At 41.2% G+C, this 18,004-nt stretch overlaps 1 protein-coding gene across 2 annotated transcripts in view; it reads right to left on the bottom strand.

Annotated features, from left to right (window-relative positions):
* Positions 1-237: 237 nt before the first annotated feature.
* The window catches only part of atp2b2 (ATPase plasma membrane Ca2+ transporting 2), a 78,403-nt gene continuing 60,636 nt past the window's right edge, over positions 238-18,004 (bottom strand). Inside the window, exons 14-23 of one of the 2 annotated variants that reach the window (XM_037678781.1) lie at positions 13,841-14,020; positions 13,618-13,705; positions 13,404-13,510; positions 12,457-12,648; positions 12,009-12,222; positions 11,710-11,921; positions 9,170-9,277; positions 8,876-9,058; positions 5,007-5,099; positions 238-2,177 (exon numbers count right to left, since the gene is read on the bottom strand). In XM_037678781.1, the coding sequence (XP_037534709.1) occupies positions 1,866-2,177; positions 5,007-5,099; positions 8,876-9,058; positions 9,170-9,277; positions 11,710-11,921; positions 12,009-12,222; positions 12,457-12,648; positions 13,404-13,510; positions 13,618-13,705; positions 13,841-14,020 (1,689 nt within the window). In that variant the 3' untranslated portion in view covers positions 238-1,865. The remainder of the gene's footprint in view (positions 2,178-5,006; positions 5,100-8,875; positions 9,059-9,169; positions 9,278-11,709; positions 11,922-12,008; positions 12,223-12,456; positions 12,649-13,403; positions 13,511-13,617; positions 13,706-13,840; positions 14,021-18,004) is intronic. The other variant, XM_037678780.1, reaches the window with a different exon arrangement.

The following is an 18,004-nucleotide window of genomic DNA, read 5'->3' on the forward strand; positions in this document are numbered from 1 at the left end:
ATATATATATATATATATATATAGATATATATATATATATATATATATATATATATATATATATGAAGAGTCAATCAACATTCCATTTTCGTTGTAATTTGTTTTGGTGTTTTTTATGGTTTTTTTAATGTTTTTTTGGATAGATGTTAAAAATGCCAACAGCGTAGTGAGGTTGCATGTATCTAGATGAAAAAAATAAATAATCCAACCAAAATAATGAAAAAAAAAAATATATATATATATATATATATTGCAAGTTTGAAACAAAAAATGTCTGCTTTTCTTGTGGTACTTTAAGCCTCTGAATGGTCACATAGATCTTTAAACATTAAGTCCTCGGCAGGTTGTCCTACAGGACAGGTAAATCAATCAATCTTCGACCTTCAGTAAATCAATCAATAAATATCAACCATTTACTCAACGCTGGCCCCAGGTCAGTGCTGAAGCAAAGACAATTTAACAGTTTTAAACAAACCTATTGATAAAAGAATCAAATGTCCTCCTCTGTCACAAAAAGGAGGCGTTCATTAAGAAAATAAAGAAAGGCAAGCCGCTCTTATTTGATCCCAACAATCATTTAGAGTAATACTAAGATTTCACATGTACTGTACTATGCATCTCTTTGTATTTTGGTTTCTTTTTGTTGTTAATCCTCTAAAAATATCTACATTGTCTAACAATATAGCAGGCAATTTCCAGCACGTTCATTTTTTTCTCTGTAATGATGTCAACACAAATTGGAGCTCCAACTTTTTCCTCCTCCTTTTAAAAACCAGGAAATTGATCTCTACGAGGTTGTAAACAATTACATTCTGTTTAAGACATAAATAATTCAAAGTAACTTGAGCCATTAAAGCAGAAACAAGGCAACATGCCAACAAAGATAAACTCTCTCTAAATATATTTTTATGAATTTATATGTATAGAATATATCCCATAAATGCTATCGCCCGCTATTTTTATTTTGCGTTCCCCTTTTTCAACAGGTGCAAAACTACTGTGCAAGTTCGCCCTCCCACCTCCAGACACGCTTCTGCTTATGGGTGATATAATTCTTTAGAGTCCAGTACATGTTCATGCCACACAGAAGAGGGAACTTTGCAGGCCAGGAGCTCAGAGAAGCTGTTTTTAAATGTGCAGTCTGCTGTGAGGCCCAGCCCGTCAGAACCAAATGACTTAAATAAAATAAAACTTTCTTAAATAAACTTGGGTAATGTACATTCATGCAGGACCAATAGGAATAATAGCAATAATAATCAGAACCAGAGTTAGAATAATAACAACAGTTTTCAATTTAAATTAAACTATTACAGTATCTGTATTAACAATATTATTACTGAAGAAAAGGAGTTTCAGGAGAGCAGAAAGTCTGTTTTGCGGTCTACACTCCTCGGTGGTCTCCCTCCTTATTGTTCTCCTCCAGGTGTCACTGCAGACACAGTTCATCCAGATGTGCAGTCGGCTGCACGCTCATACAGTACATGCTAACCAGTACAAGCGTAGAGTCTTACAATCCATCAAGGCTGCCACCGTACACATGCAACCACAAAAGCAGGATGGCTGTGTAGGTTGTGTGGCTTTATTGAGCTTTATAGATTGTATGATAGCTCTTTTTTATTTTAATCTTGCCATATCATTAAGAATTGCTCCGTTTTTTTTAAAGGAGAGGAAAGTTTTATGGAATGAATGAATTGTTCCACAGGAGCTGACCTGGCTCAGGGGTGAATGGTGCTTTAGAGTGTTGACTGGTGAGAACTGGGTGATAGGGTGTACAGTAGCAGTTACAGGTTTGGACAAGCCGCAAGAGGCGTCCCCGGACTGCAGGGGAATGACTTCAGAGGTTAGAGCTGAGTTTAGCGTTGGGGTTAGAGGCTGGTCTCCAAGCTGTGTAGAGGACTGGCAGGGCTGGAGGACGCAGCAGATTTACTGATGTCGATTGTGAGGTTGATGCCACTGTCGATGGCGTTGTTGTTCTTGTTGGGAGATGAGGGCTGACTGGAGTACTTGCTCCTCTTCCGGGCAGAATCATCGTCCATGTCGTCAATAAGCGGGATGCTGGGTGTGGAGTCATCTATCCTAAACTCTGGGTGGGTCATGAAGTTGTGTATGGATGTCCTGGAGTCTTGTTTTTCAAGGCCTTCATAAAGGGAACTACGGAATGCATTCACAACTCGGATCTGTTGTGAAAAACAGATAAAGAAAGAAAAAAAATCACGAGAGGTTATAATAGATATTCGTTGAACTGGTTGTAGGGAACCTTGGAATGAGAGAAAAAAGAAAGTTGAAAAAGGAAGGGACAAAGAAGAGGAAAACAATCCTCTAATTTGAAGATACGGAGGTGGAGAAAAGTGAAGAAACGAGAGAAAAGGCAACTGCAGTCTGTGTTCTGCTTGCACATGATGACTACAGTTCACAAGTCACTCAATTTTGGCGTGCACTAAGGAAAACTGTGAGGAACGTAATCATAAAGAACACAAGAAAATCATACATTTCAGGAAAAACCAAAGCAACACAAACGCTCGTTGTAAGTATACGCTTTAGTCCAATGTGCTGTATACCTAGAAACAAGCCACATTAATAAATGAGATGCTTACAGAAAATTAAAGGACAATATCACATGCAGTTTTGAAGAAATCTGGTGGACGAGGTCAGTAAGAAAGAAGAAGGTTAGATCTGAGAGATCCAATGAGGCGGTTTCAAAACTTCTGGTGATACCAGAGCACTGTCTGGGACAATATCCACACAGACTCTGAGTAGAACACGCAAACACACAAATGGAGCACAAAGTGGGAGAAGCATGGTCCCAAATGGAGCGAGTCAAGTCTGCATGAGATTTGCTCAACACAGGCATCGCAGTGTAAACAAAACTCACACCAATAAAACACAGCTCCAAAGAAAGAGTGACAGAAAAGAGAAAACACAAAAAGGTGTCCTTGAGACGACAAGCAAACACAGCAGATAAAACATAATGAACACACATGAGGTCAAAACAAACTACATGCACAGAAACAAACTGGACACTGGCACAAGACCAACAAACATAAAACAAAAGGAGATGAATGATGAAAAGACGTTTTATTGTCAGAGCTCTGACTGTTAAAGGTTGTTTCAACTCCATGCATGTCAAAGTAAACACTCAAGTATAAGTCCCAAACAGATGTGAGGCATCTAAACATCTAAATGTTCTTAATATAATATAGTACAATAGTGAATAATGTTAGGGTGTTCTTCTAATTCACTGTGAATTTCATCAGCACTTCTGGAAAACAATATTTTCTGTATCAATTTTCTGTTTTTTTTTTGTTTTTTTTCCCGTTGATTAAACCATGAATCAATAACTTTTTTTCTTCTTCTTCTTTCGGCTGCTCCCTTCTTCAGGGGTCATCACAGCAAACTAAGTTGCACAAAGACTTGGTAATTATTTTTACTCTGGATGTCCTTCCTGACACAACCACAGACCACCGAGCTACCACAGCGCTCTGTGTGGAGCAGAGAGCTGCTATCTAGGGCATCCAGAGGAGCAGATGGTAGGGGTTAAGGGCCTTGCTCAAGGGCCCAGAGTGGGGCAAATGAGGGTGGAGGCAGGAGTGGGTGCTTCACCTATCACACCCACATTTTGATGTTGTCAGTACTGGGAGTTGAACCAGAGATCTTTCGATCACAGGCCCACCTTCTCTAACCTCTGCGCCACCACTCCCACAAAAACCATCAATCAATAAGTGGCAAGTCAAAAAGAATCCCAGAGGGGCTGAATCTTTATAAAGGTAAAACAAACTGAGTAAACTGTTCAACAATACCATTTCTAACAGCACTATTGCAAATACTTGGATCCTTTCACCATCTACACTGTGTGAGATCTTTGAATCCATATTCAGTTTCATTGAATCTCACATAAATGTATTAATGGATGTCTATCGACTGATTCATTTTTGGATGATTTAAGATTGCCCCCACAGCCAATCAAATTTGGCAAACAAAATTTGCTAAGATTCTGACAGTTTTACAGATATGATCTAATACTTGATGAGGTAGTAGCTGAGAGTCATCTCATCACTGATGCTGAATGCTAACAAATGCTTTATGTTTAAAACATTGGCATGCAAGGGGGCAGGTGGTCTGCTAGTTTTTCACCATAATAGAGTTGTTACTACAGTAATTCAGGCAGTGTTGTGTGAGGAAAACTAACAGTTTTAAGCTTTATTGATAACTTACTTCTGTCTGCATGAGCATGTACTGTTCAGTGCCCTGAGATGACTTCTGTTGCGACTTGACGCTATATAAATAAACTGAATTTAGAGTATTTTAAACCACAGAGCAGCTTCCGTGAAGTTTGATAAACTAATGGAAATATATAAAGCAGAATGTGTTTTGTTTTGTGTCATCGTTGCATCATTAAAAAACAACATAGATAAACCAAGTCAGCAGTGTTACTTATACTTGTATGTTCACCCAGACCCTTTGTGAGTTTATTGAATTAGTGAACATTAACATTTGTCAAGAAATAAAAACGACAGGACTGACAGATAGGATGATGTAGGGGAGATGAGCAGAGGGAGACAAACTCACAACCTGAAATGTCACGCCGTGGGTATCACTCTTAGTCCTGTGCTCCTAGCACTCTGGGGAAACAAACACACATTGACCAATGAGAAGACAGTACAATCAACCATGGGAGGAGATATCAAGATGAATTTGAAATCCAGAGTGAACATCAAAAAAGACAGTAGAAGAGAGAAAATGAAAAAGCAGCGAGAGATAAAATAAATCTTCAGAGATGCCAACATTAGAATGAAGAAACTTGTGGTAATTCATTTAAAGATGATTTTTATCTAGAAATGATTGCTCAGGACTGGATGGCACCCCTGAAGTAAAGAAAGCAGACAAGCAGACTGACAGAGTTCTGACTCACGGCCAGTAGTGGAAGGAGCAGTAGTAGCAGTAGTGCTTGTAGGAGAGGAAAGGGCATTGGACAAGGACACGTGACTAGGACTAGAAACATTGGTTACATCCTGGGTCTGGCTGGTGGTGGATGACTGGCGTCTCAGAGCCCCTGCCCCCTGAAATGAGGTGCCACTCTTGAAGGTGTTGACTACATCAATCTGTGGGGGGAGAGCGGGACAGGAGAGGACAAATGGCTGCTCAGAGTGACATGAACCAAATGGCAACATAGATTGACAGGCTGGGTGTTGCAGTCATGACACATGGGGATGGGGGTAAAGGTCAGGGAATGGTACCCCCACATAAACAAAACGTCTCACACAAAAAGAAACATCTAATCAATAACAAGCTTATGTTGAGTTCATGTGATGTCTGTATTTTGTCTGACACAGAAGCAATGTGGTTCCTCTGAACCAGGTGTCACACCTGGACAACACGGCAACAACAAATAAAATGATCACATTGCAATTGATTAGCTTCCTGCCATCTATGGAGATTTCTAATTACACTCATAACAACTTCCAAATCTTTTGCTGCATATTGTAAAGAGAAAAATAGTGTTTAATACAAATTGTGTGTTTCTTGTTTTATTTCATAGTCAGTGTAAACTATACATAAATATGTAGTCTTTCCTGTTAAATGGTGGCAAAACTTATGCTGTAATACTAATACTAATACAAAAGTGGTAATACTAATGACATTACTGACTAAGACATTCAAAGCAGTGGCAGAGATAAAATCAAAAATGTTGCCAATTATTAGCTGAAAAACCTTCCCTTGCAAACCCAGATTAGATTCTACTTTATTTTTTATTGTCAAGTTTGGCTGCTATTTATAATTGTACCATGTCATGGGACAATTTCAGAAAAAAACATTAAGATGAAACCAGGTTCAACACAAAAACAAAAATGTGTCCTGAGAATCACAGTGATATCGGTCTGCAGAGGTGATCACAGTGACAACAGAACAGGAACTGTTTCCTGTTGTATTAAAAGTTGAAGTTTTATTGTCCAACAGTCCACAAAGGTGATTGCTGCCGTCCACCAAGGAAAATCTGCGTCTTCATGTTCCTAAATAAGTCATCTTAAGATAAAATGACTTTAGGCCTGTGACTGAGATGAACATAGAATGTCATAATCTCTAGCATTTCATTTGAGAATATTCTTTTAAAAATGTCCTGATGCATGCTCAATAATCCAGGTAGACAAATCTACTAAGGATGAGTCTGGTCCTCTGGACAGGTTCTTTGTTGAAATGTTTAATCTTTTGTCCAAAATCAGTCTGAGGAGCTGCAACAAACAGTCTTAAGCAAAACCTTCTCATAGTGGATCAACAAGTTTTTTGGTAACAGACAAAACTAGTTGATAACATGAAAATGGAGGACTATCAGCCTAACGATCAATAGTTTGAGCTCTGATGCCCGCTTGCTATTCACAGAGGGATGAGTGATACTTGCAATAGTAGTATTATTAGAGAGAGACAATTGGACCAGTTTAACAACGAGCAGGTTCTCTTCCAAAAGATGGCTTCCTTTACTCCTCTCTTAAACCAACCTACTTCACATATAGGGGGAAATATTATAGACAGAAACATGGGTGTGCTAGTATGGGGTCCCCCCAGTTTCTCCTATTGTTGCCAACCTGGACATGGAGGAGGTAGAAAAGAGAGCCTTGGTGTCCTTTTCAGGGACACCACTGAGTCATTGGTTCAGGTATGTTGATGACACCTGGGTTAAAATTAAATCTCAGGAAGTCCAACATTTTACTGACCACATCAACTCTGTGGATAAATACATCAAGTTCACACAAGAAGATGTAAAAAATGGCAGATTGGCTTTCTTGGACAGTGAGGTCAGTTTCTGATGGATGACATTTGAACACTGATGTGTACCGCATACCCACCCACACAGACCAGTATTTGTGGTTTGATTTCCATCCCCTGCTGGAGAGCAAGTTAGGAGTCATCAGGACTCTACAAAAATTTAGGACTCCCACAAAATCGAGAGCCAGGGAAAAGGAGAAATCCCAAACAATACAGGCCCTGCAGCAATGTGGATATCCTAACTGGGCCTTCCTGAAAGCAGAGAAGAAACCCAAGCAGGACTCCAGCCATCAGGTGAAAAGGAGGAACCCAGACCCAGACCAGTGGTCATTCTCTATGTTGCGAGAGTTATAGAGAAACTGAGACGCTTATTTTCTAAACATGACGTCCCAGTGGCTTTTAAACCCCAAAATACATTACGACAAAGACTGGTTCATCCCAAAGATCCAGTCCCCCAGCACAACCAGAGTAATATTGTGTATGCTGTTCAGTGTCAGGAGGGCTGTGATCAGTCTTACATCGGGGAAACTAAACAGCCACTGGCCAAAAGGATGGCCCAGCACAGAAGATCAACAACATCAGGCCAGGACTCTGCGGTCTACACTCATCTGTAGGCCAGCGGTCTCTCGTTGAGGGATGAAGATGTTCACATCCTTCACAGAGAGGAATGATCAGAGTCAGAGTCAGAGTCAGAGTTTCTTTATTGTCATTCACACCTCATGTGGTACATGTGGTGGAGCGAAATTATGTACACAGGGTCCCAGTTACATCCAACAATAAAATGTCTAAGAAAAACAGTAATAACATCTAAGATATGAACTAAGAAAAACATCAACTAAATATACACTAAGCACTCATAACATAAAACATTGAACATCAGCACAAACATGAACATGAGTCTGTGAGCAGATGTGCACGCATGAACACATCAACATTGAAACAGATCAGCAGCAACATGAAACAGATCAGCAGCATGATGTGATTTTTCACTGTGATTATTCTGGTTAGAGATTCATGAGTCTAACAGCCTCAGGGTAGAAGCTGTTCCTCAGTCTAGTGGTTCTACACTTAATGCTCCTTAACCTCCTTCCTGAGGGGAGTGGGGCAAAAAGTGTGTGTGCTGGGTGGGTGGGGTCCTTCATGATGCAGGTGGCCCTCTTCCTGCATCTGGAGGTGTAGATGTCTGTGATGGTGGGGAGGCTGATTCCAACAGATTTCTGTGCAGCCTTCACCACTCTCTGCAAAGCTTTTCTTTCTGCAGTTGTGCAGCCTCCATGCCACACATTGATGCTCGAGCACAGGATGCTCTCCACTGCACACCTGTAGAAGGAGGTGAGGACTGAGCTTCCCAGACCAGCTCGCCTCAGCCGTCTGAGGAAGTAGAGTCTCTGATGAGCTTTCTTGATCAGGCTGGTGGTGTTGTTGCTCCAGCTGAGGTTGTCATTCATGGTTTGAGAGAAGAGTGAAGGAAGCCATCTTTGTGGAGAACTCGTTCACTGTTAAACAGGGGCAGAGGCCTCCATGTCCACTTGTCACCTTATAATGCTGTTAATGCAAATATCACTCAGTCCTTTGTGAACAGCAAACAGCCATCAGGGTGCTAACAATCAATTGTTAGGCTGATGGTCCTCCTTGATCATGTGAACAGCTAGTTTGTCTGTCAGCAGCAAACTGGTTGATCCACTATGAGAAGGTGCTATTTCTAAGACTGAGTTTGTTGCAGTTCCTCAGACTGAAGAAAAGATGAAACGTTTCAACAAAGAAGAACCCATCCAGAGGATCCGACTCAACCTTGTTAGATCCTTTTAAAATAATATCACAGTTAAACTGATACTAAATAATGTTTATATGACAAAAACAGAAGAAAAAAAATCATTATTAAAGAATGGATCACAAGTGAAATGTTAACCTTTATGTGTTTATTTATGGGAGATAAATAACTTTTTTGATTTATTTGTAAATAATAATAATAATAATAATAATAATAATAATAATAATAAAAAGCAACATATATTTTAGAAAATACATGCTCAAATCAAGTTTTAAGAAATGCAGGCATTCTTTCTTCTAGATAAAATTAAGTTCACAAAATCATTTGAGGTATTTAAATTCTCACCTGAGTCTGAATGCGGTTTAGCCCTCTAAACCACAGGATTTGTCCTCTCCTCAGCTCCCTCTCTGCATAGTCAATCTCCTCGTTTTCCTCATTTACATCCTCCTCCGGTAACTCATCTTTCTGAGTTAACTGGCCAGCCCGACGCAGGAAGCGCAGCTTGCTGTTTGGTATGGAAGCTATCGCCTAACAAAAAAGAAGAGTTCTTCTCAAGAATAATGTAGAGACTAGAATGGAAGCAAGAAAACAAGCAAGACCGGGAAAATGGATGTAGAGACAGAGAAACATGGAAGTTACCTGTCCCCAGACAAGCTCTCCCATTCCGAGAAAAACGCACCACATCCACTTTTCCAGGTTCAGAGGCTGACAGCTGAAGGGCTTCCCTCCTAACTGTACAATCACAATCTACACAAACAATACAGAAAAAAAAAAGAAAATTACTTTGTTCTAGTTACTTTAGAGGAGACGTGGGTCCCCCTTCCCATGGGCTCACCAACTGAGGGAGGGGCCAAAGGGGTCGGTGCAATGTGGGATGGGTGGTGGCCGAGGGCGGGGACCCTGGCGGTCTGATCCTCGGCTACAGAAGCCGGCTATTGGGACGTGGAATGTCACCTCAATGGTGTCACCTCTGGGAGAACTTCGAACATGTTCTGAGGGAGGTGGGGGACATTGAGTCTGAGTGGACCATGTTTCGTGCCTCTATTGTCAAGGCGGCTTACCAGAGCTGCGGCCGCAAGGTTCTCGGTGCCTGTCGCGGCAGCAACCCTCGAACCCGATGGTGGACACTGTCGGTGAGGGATGCTGTCAGGCTGAAGAAGGAGTCCTATCGGGCCTTTTTGGCCTGTGGGACCCCGGAAGCAGCTGATGGGTACCGGCAGTCCAAGCGACATGCGGCTCGGGTGGTCGCTGAGGCAAAAACTCGGGCATGGGAGGAGTTCGGAGAGGCCATGGAGAATGACATCTGCACGGCTTTTAGGCGATTCTGGTCCACCATCCGGCGTCTCAGGTGGGGAAAGCGGTACGCCACCAACACTGTTTATAGTGGGAGTGGTGTGCTGCTGACCTCAACTCGGGATGTTGTGGGTTGGTGGGTGGAATACTTTGAAGACCTCCTCAATCCCACCGGCACGTCTTCCACTGAGGAAGCGGAGCCTGGGGACTCTGGGTCGGGCCCTCCAATCTCTGGTGCTGAGGTCACCGAGGTGGTTAAAAAGCTCCTCGGTGGCAGGGCCCCAGGGGTGGATGAGATTCGTCTGGAGTTCCTTAAGGCTTTGGATGTTGTAGGGTTGTGTTGGCTTACGCGACTCTGCAATATTGCGGGGACATCGGGAGAAGTTCCCCTGGATTGGCAGACCAGGGTGGTGGTCCCCCTATTCAAAAAGGGGGACCGTAGAGCGTGTTCCAACTACAGGGGAATCACACTCTTAAGCCTCCCTGGTAAGGTCTATTTGGGGGTTCTGGAGAGGAGGGTCCGTCAGATAGTCGAACCTCAGATTCAGGAGGAGCAGTGCGGTTTTCGTCCTGGCCGGGGAACACTGGACCAGCTCTACACTCTCAGCAGGGTCCTGGAGGGTGCGTGGGAGTTTGCCCAACAGGTCTACATGTGCTTTGTGAACTTGGAGAAGGCGTTCGACCGAGTCCCTCGGGGAACCCTGAGGGGGGTACTCTGGGAGTATTGGAGTACCGGGACCTTTGATACGGGCTGTTAGGTCCCTCTATGACCGGTGTCAGAGCCTGGTCCGCATCGCCGGCAGTAAGTCGGGCTTGTTCCCGGTGAGAGTTGGACTCCGCCAAGGTTGCCCTTTGTCCCCGATTCTGTTCATAACTTTTATGGACAGAATATCTAGGCGCAGCCAAGGTGTTGAGGGGATCCGTTTTGGTGGCCTTGGGATTGCGTCTCTGCTTTTTGCAGATGATGTGGTCTTATTGGCTTCATCAGATCGTGATCTACAGTTTTTGCTGGAGCGGTTCGCAGCCGAATGCGACGCAGCCGGGATGAAGATCAGTTCCTCCAAATCCGAGGCCATGGTCTTGAGCCGGAAAAGGGTAGAGTGCCCTCTCCGGGTCAGGGAGGAGGTCCTACCCCAAGTGGAGGAGTTGTCTTGTTCATGAATGAGGGAAAAATGGAGCGTGAGATCGCTAGGCAGATAGGTGCAGCGTCTGCAGTGAAGCAGGCACTGTACAGGTCTGTCGTGGTGAAGAGAGAGCTGAGTCAAAAGGCGAAGATCTCAATTTACCGATCGATCTACGTTCCTACCCTCATCTATGGTCACGAGCTTTGGGTTGTGACCAAAAGAATGAGATCTCGGATACAAGCGGCCGAAATTAGTTTTCTCCGCAGGGTGTCTGGGCTCTCCCTTAGAGATAGAGTGAGAAGCTCGATCATCAGGGAGGGACTCAGAGTAGAGCCGCTGCTTCTCCACGTCGAGAAGAGCCAGTTGAGGTGGCTTGGGCATCTGTTTAGGATGCCTTCTGGACGCCTCCCTGGTGAGGTGTTCCAGACATGTCCCACCGGAAGGAGGCCCAGAGGAAGACCCAGGACACGCTGGAGGGACTATATTTCTCGGCTGGCCTGGGAACGCCTCGGGATTCCCCCGGAAGAGCTGGCCCAAGTGGCTGGGGAGAGGGAAGTCTGGGCCTCCCTACTTAGGCTGCTACCCCCGCGACCCGACCCCGGATAAGCGGAAGAAAATGGATGGATAGTTACTTTAAAACACAATACTATTGATTAAGTACAGGAATACAATAAATGTCTTATAACTAACCAAAGCTAAGTATTCTTTTAAGTACCAAAGTAATAATTATGGGAAAATGTTTTTTTTTTTTTTGTCTTTTACCTGTACTGCAAATGTGCCAAAAACAATGGAGCAGAAGATTGGGTTCTTGAAGATACCATCAAACACGTTTCTCTCTCCGTGTATTTTGCGAGCATTGATTTCATTAAAAAGCTGCATCATCACAAACGTGTTGAAGATGATTGTATAATGCTCGGAAGGTGGAGAGTGAAGAGGAGCATCACGGCCACTGTCAATATCAAATATCTTCTCTCCTAGAGGAACAAAGTATGTGATGTCGTTTGATTTCAGCCTGTTTTGTGTCATGTTGAAATCAAACTGCAAAAATAAATTGTACATACCGACAAAAAGCAGTGTGAAGATGAGGACGAGCTGATAAACTGCATGTCCTAAGATGTTCTTGGTCATAGTGCTGGAAATGAGAGGCTTATTGCGGCCATACGGCTTCCTCTTCAGCAGAGACTCCGTAGGAGGTTCTGTCGCCAGGGCCAGAGACGCAAAAGTATCCATGATTAGGTTCACCCACAACATCTGCACTGCTTTGAGCGGAGAATCCTGTGGAAATAAAACAACTCTTGCTCAAAACAAACTCTTCCAACAAAACTTAACATTTTCTATATTAAACCTGCATTCATAACTGTATTAGCTTCAGAAATAAATAATTATTTAATTTATTTTGATCTGATGTGACAAACTGCAGTTCTAAGCCATCATGAAGGATGCCATTAACAGTTGGTAAAGGTTTATATAAGTACAACTGTTGCTTGCACATGGACACCAACTTCTTACCTGTGTGATGCAAGCACCAGTAAAGGCTACAATAACAGCCACAACGTTGACAGTAAGCTGGAACTGAAGAAACTTGGAAATGCTGTCGTAGACATTTCGGCCCCACATAACTGCTTTCACAATGCTGCTGAAATTATCATCAGTGAGGATGATATCTGAAGCCTCCTTGGCCACATCCGTACCAGCTATACCCTGAAAGAGTAATAAATAATAAGCTGCAATAGGAAAGAAAATTATTTTTCTTTACTTTTCTTAAATTTCCAAATCCTTTAAACACAGCATGTCAAAGCCTGTCAAAAATGTGAAATACAATTTACAGAATACAGAAAACGTAGGCAGCATACTAAAAAAAACAAAAACTGTAATAAAGACAAGGTGACTGGTGTGGGAGAGTTTGGCATCTTTAAATGCTATTTAAAACTATTCAGAGATTGAAGGGTGAAGTTTAAATTTATCTCCTGGCTAATCTTAGTCAAGGGACATCTCTGCGGTTGCCAGTAGGTAAGGGAATGAAGGAATGTGTCAAAAGAAAGCTTGTTTAAATGCAGAGGTCACAATGCAGAAGGATGGGAAACTGGTGAAACATTTATTGATAAATCAAACATACATTAAATATTGAAAAATGATAACTGACGGAAGGAAACAATAATAAAATTATTATTTTGAATAAGGAATTTCAAAATGTACATTTTAAGTGGATTTAAAATGACTGTGGCCTTAGAAGCCTGGTAAGCTTTTCCCAGTAGTAAGAAGTTGTGTGAAACTACCAAACCACCAGGGAGCGCTCCCACACTGAACAAACAAGAAGAGTTCATGAGAAGAAAGCCTTAATATTGCAGAGCTTGAAAAGGCATCTCATAGATGTTCACTGAGATCATTTTTATATGGATGCATATGATTCAAACAAGAAAAAGAAAAAGAAATTATATAAAAGCTGTTTTTCTTACCATGGCAAATCCAACGTCTGCTTTCTTTAAAGCAGGTCCATCATTGGTCCCATCCCCCGTCACAGCCACAACCTGTCTCTGATCTGTCATTGTGCTATCAATAATGCCTGACAAAGTCACACAGGACAACATAAAGGTTATATATATATATATATATATATAATAAATGCATTTAAATTATAATCAGTCAAATAAAAATCTGGTGTCCATTCACCTTTGACAAGTGTATGTTTGTCAGTGGGGGAGGATCTGGCCAGGACACGGAGTTTAGGCCATACTTTGTCAATTCGTTCCTGTTCCACCTAGACATGCACACGTACATAAAAACAAACAAACAGTTGGAAATAAAGAGCCAGGTGATAGCTGATTTATTTATTTATTTTAATTGAGCTTTTATATTATTTGCCCGTCTTTCAATCAAAAAAAAATCCCAGTACCTCTCCTTTCTCATTGCGGATCCTCCTGTTGAACTCTTTGCCATCAATGCAGAGAAAATCCTCTCCTGGATGGATGATACCACATTTGATGGCTATAGCCCTGGCTGTGTTTATGTTGTCTCCAGTCACCATGCGCACAGTGATCCCTGCACGCTGGCACTTCTGAATGGCATCTGGCACCTAATTGAGTTGTTACAAATGAGACATACATGTTACAGTATGCACATAAAAAGTTTGTTGTAATTACTAATTTGTCTCATTAGGGTTAGCAAATGCAAGCTTAAACATAATCACCACTGAAGAAATATGGGATGACTTATAATAAAAAGCTGTCTTCTAAACTTTAAACGGACATACACATCATTTTAAGTTGTGTTTCTGGAAACTAAATAGATGTGATTAGATTTTTAGTATGTGTTCTCACTAGCTTTTAGTTTCCACCAACTCCAAAATGAAATGTTGACTCTGTCTGTCTAGCTGGTAGTGAGAGTAAAGCTGGGTTTTAGAGCTTTAGTTTGAAATGTGCTGTCTGTAAAACTGTAAAGCTGCAAGCTGGTCTAGCAAAACAATAAGCTATACGCTATGTCAACCTGAAGCGATCTACAGATAGGCATGTAATCCATAGGTATTTAAAAAAATAAGACTGAAAATATGTGCACTTTAACAGATCAGCATTCAACTGAGTCTCATTATTTTCCCATTGTGTTAACAACCTATTAATTATGTTCATTTAGAGCACAATCTGCTTAAATAGATTTCATCAGATATTAGTGCATGTGAGCAGATCTGTGGTATGAACAGATTGCCAAACACAGTAATAATTCAGGAACACATATTCTTCTTGGCAAAGGTCAGTGTGGGAGAGCTCTGCTCTCCAAACCCACACATAAACAAATGTGTGCGCATGAAGTAATGAGAACTTGTATTGATTTGTACAAACATGCAGGACTGTACTTTCTATCTTTTTTCTGTTTTAAACACAGATATACATACTGTATCACACACACACTGTACATTCAAGAACATATGTATATGTTCTGCTTCACACTCACTTGGACATTTTGTACAAGGAATGTAGGAACATGCATATACATGAAAACCCACAGATGTATATATGCAAAACACAGATGTCTAAAATGGAAGTTCATATGATTCCACCTCTTCTAACTGTGCATGTGCTGTTCAGTAAAACACCAAATCAAGCTGATGGTACTTGAAAGAATGCAGAAGTTCACATCTTAAAAAAGAAAAGCTTTTATCCTAAATAATACAACCTACATCAATCATGGCACATACAAAAAAAAAATCATTACTCAAATTCAAAATGCAGCTTTTATCTCTGTGGACATAAAATAAACTATTTATCATCGTACTGATACTAATACTTGAAGCAAAAGCAAAACAAAGAGGCTGAACTGGAAAAATGACTAATTGCTCACAAACACAAGAATCCACATTTAAAACTATATCATTAGAATTTGATTTATGTAATTTGAATGAATAGGGTACAAGTTCTTACAACAAACATTTAAACAGCAGAGTTAGTTTTTCAGTATGATGCTCGTGTTTCATCATACCACAGTTAATAAAACATTGCACTTGCTATTTGGTTGTCGTAAATCCCTGTTTTCAACTCGTTCTCTTAAATGTCAATTGATATATTTGACTTGTTCAAAGAAAATGGAAAAGAGGGATAGAGGCTTGAAAAAAGTACAGTCTGACCTATGAAAGAAGGAGCGTAACAGCTTTGATGTTATACTGAAAAACAAGCCTCTGAGTATCTGATATGGATCTGTATATAGTCTTGTTTTTCTTCATTTCTCTCCTTGTCTAACTTCCTTCTGTGACATGAATCTTATTTCTAATCTGTTTATCAATCTCAGTCTGTCTTTTTCTCTCTCGCTCGTTCAACTGCCTGTCTGTCTTTTCTCTCCTCTTTGTTGTCTCTCTGAAGGATCATTATAGAGAAGCCAGGTATTAAAAGAATATCAAATCCTGGAGGAAGAAATTAAAGGCCAATAAACAATTACATGTTGGCCAGGTTGTGTGACCTTTTAAGCGAGGGGAGTCTTTACAAGACATCTGAAAAGATGTAGCTGCAGTTCATCATTGTGAACTTAAACTTGAGCTGCTGTTCTTTGTAGTTTTTTAAACAATATCAGATTGTACACAACTTATTGAACAAAAATAAAACCTTCCATGCTTTGTAGTACAGAACTACAGCACAGTCAGGGCTTAATTTGTAAACCGATCGATGCCTGACCGCAAATAGCAGGTGGGGGGTCCGGGGCGACGTGCATGCTCACAAGAGAAGAACCTGAGAAGTTGTTTAATGACATAAAATATATTTTGTTAGCAAAGAATAGTGTCCTAACATGTATTAAACATTACTGTATGTAGGCTCAATGGGATTAACCTGTATAAATAAAGGTTGAATGAATTTCTGTACTTACAAAAAAAAAAAAACTTCTAAATTGTTTTTTGACAAACTCTTCAATAAAACAAAAAAATTTTGTCAACGCGAAAGAGGAAAAGAGGGGGTAGCTATCACTCTTGTTTTGAGTTCACTCTTTGTTACATGCGTGCTGTGAGTGACAAGCATCCAGTGTCATAAAAACAGCAGCGGAGGACTGAGGAGGTGTCGGAACTACAAAGTATTTATTTATCGCTGCAGCAGCAGAGGGGAGCGACACCGTTCAAGCATAGCTTCCCAAACGACAAGACAGCCATATTTGTTCATAACATTATTACTAGTAAGCCTGGGAGTTGTCGGATCCAAGCAAACAGTTGCCGGAAGGCACCCTGACAAAACAAGAGAATTCCCGGATTTTGTTTCGGCAGGATCCGGCTCAAATTAAGCCCTGGGTACAGTATATCAACACTTCAAGACTGACTGAATAATATAAATTTGCAATAGCAAAAAAAAAAAAAAAAAAGTTTTGTTCAATATTAAACTTTCTTTTAGCACATTTGTTATTGCTTCAGAGTTGATATTTCATGTTCACAGGATAACACTTTTTTTTCTTCAATCGGCTGCTCCCTTCATCAGGGGTCACCATAGTGAACTGAGTTTCATGAAGACTTGGCAATTGTTTTTACGCCGGATGCCCTTCCTGACGCAACCACAGACCACTGAGCTACCACAGCCCTCTGTGTGGAGCAGAGAGCTGCTATCTAGGGCGCCCGGGGGAGAAGATGGGGTGATTAAGGGCCTTGCTCAAGGGCCCAGAGTGGGGCAAATGAGGGTGGAGAAAGGTGTGGATGCTTCACCAATCCCACCCACATTTTGATCTTGTCGGTACCAGAAGTTGAACCAGCAATCTTCCGATCACAGGCCCACCTTCTCTAACCCCTGTGCCACCACTCCCATTCACATGACAATACTATAATTGCTTTAAATTAAGCATAAATAGATTAGGGTAAAACAACTGGGTTTACTAGTAAACTTTGACTCTTACTGAGGTTGTTTGCAGCTTTTCCAGTTTTAAACGTTTTCTTTGCCCTCAGTCTTGCTCACACGCTTACATAACTCAGCTTCAGACGGAACAAAAAGAAAGGGCACGGTCATATAGAGAAAGGTAGGTGAAGATGAAGGTGAAGGAACAAGAGCAATCAGATGAAGGTGAAATTCAGGCCCTATAACACAGAGAAGTGGAGGATGAAAACATGGTAGGGTGAGGTTCAATGAGAGAGGTTGTTTAGGAGTGCAGAGGGGGATGGAAAAAAGATGAAAGGAAGAAGGTGAATAATGCAGCAGTCAGTTAGTTTCCTGTTTTCCTGTACCACTGCTGGAGCTGTCAAGGGAGGTCAGCTATCCCATGGTATACAGAAATTGCTCTCTACCGCAGATATTACTCTTCTTTTTAATATAAAAGTTAATATTAAAACATGGCAAATACAAATTGCTTATTTGATTTCATTAAAATGTTTATCTTTCAGCAGTAGAAAAAGCTTTGAAAACAGTAAATATACCAAAAACAAAAAACAAAAGTTATGCAATGAGAGTGAAAGGCTCACTTAAATGCAAACTTAAATATGACTTGTAAAATAATGTTTCATGCAAAAAGGTGGTCCGTCCATCCATCCATCCATCCATCCATCCATCCATCCATCCATCCATCCATCCATCCATCCATCCATCCATCCATCCATCCATCCATCCAA

Source organism: Nematolebias whitei, chromosome 7 (assembly GCF_014905685.2).
Source record: "Nematolebias whitei isolate Nwh7 chromosome 7, NemWhi1, whole genome shotgun sequence".
In the NCBI taxonomy this organism is placed as follows: domain Eukaryota; kingdom Metazoa; phylum Chordata; class Actinopteri; order Cyprinodontiformes; family Rivulidae; genus Nematolebias; species Nematolebias whitei.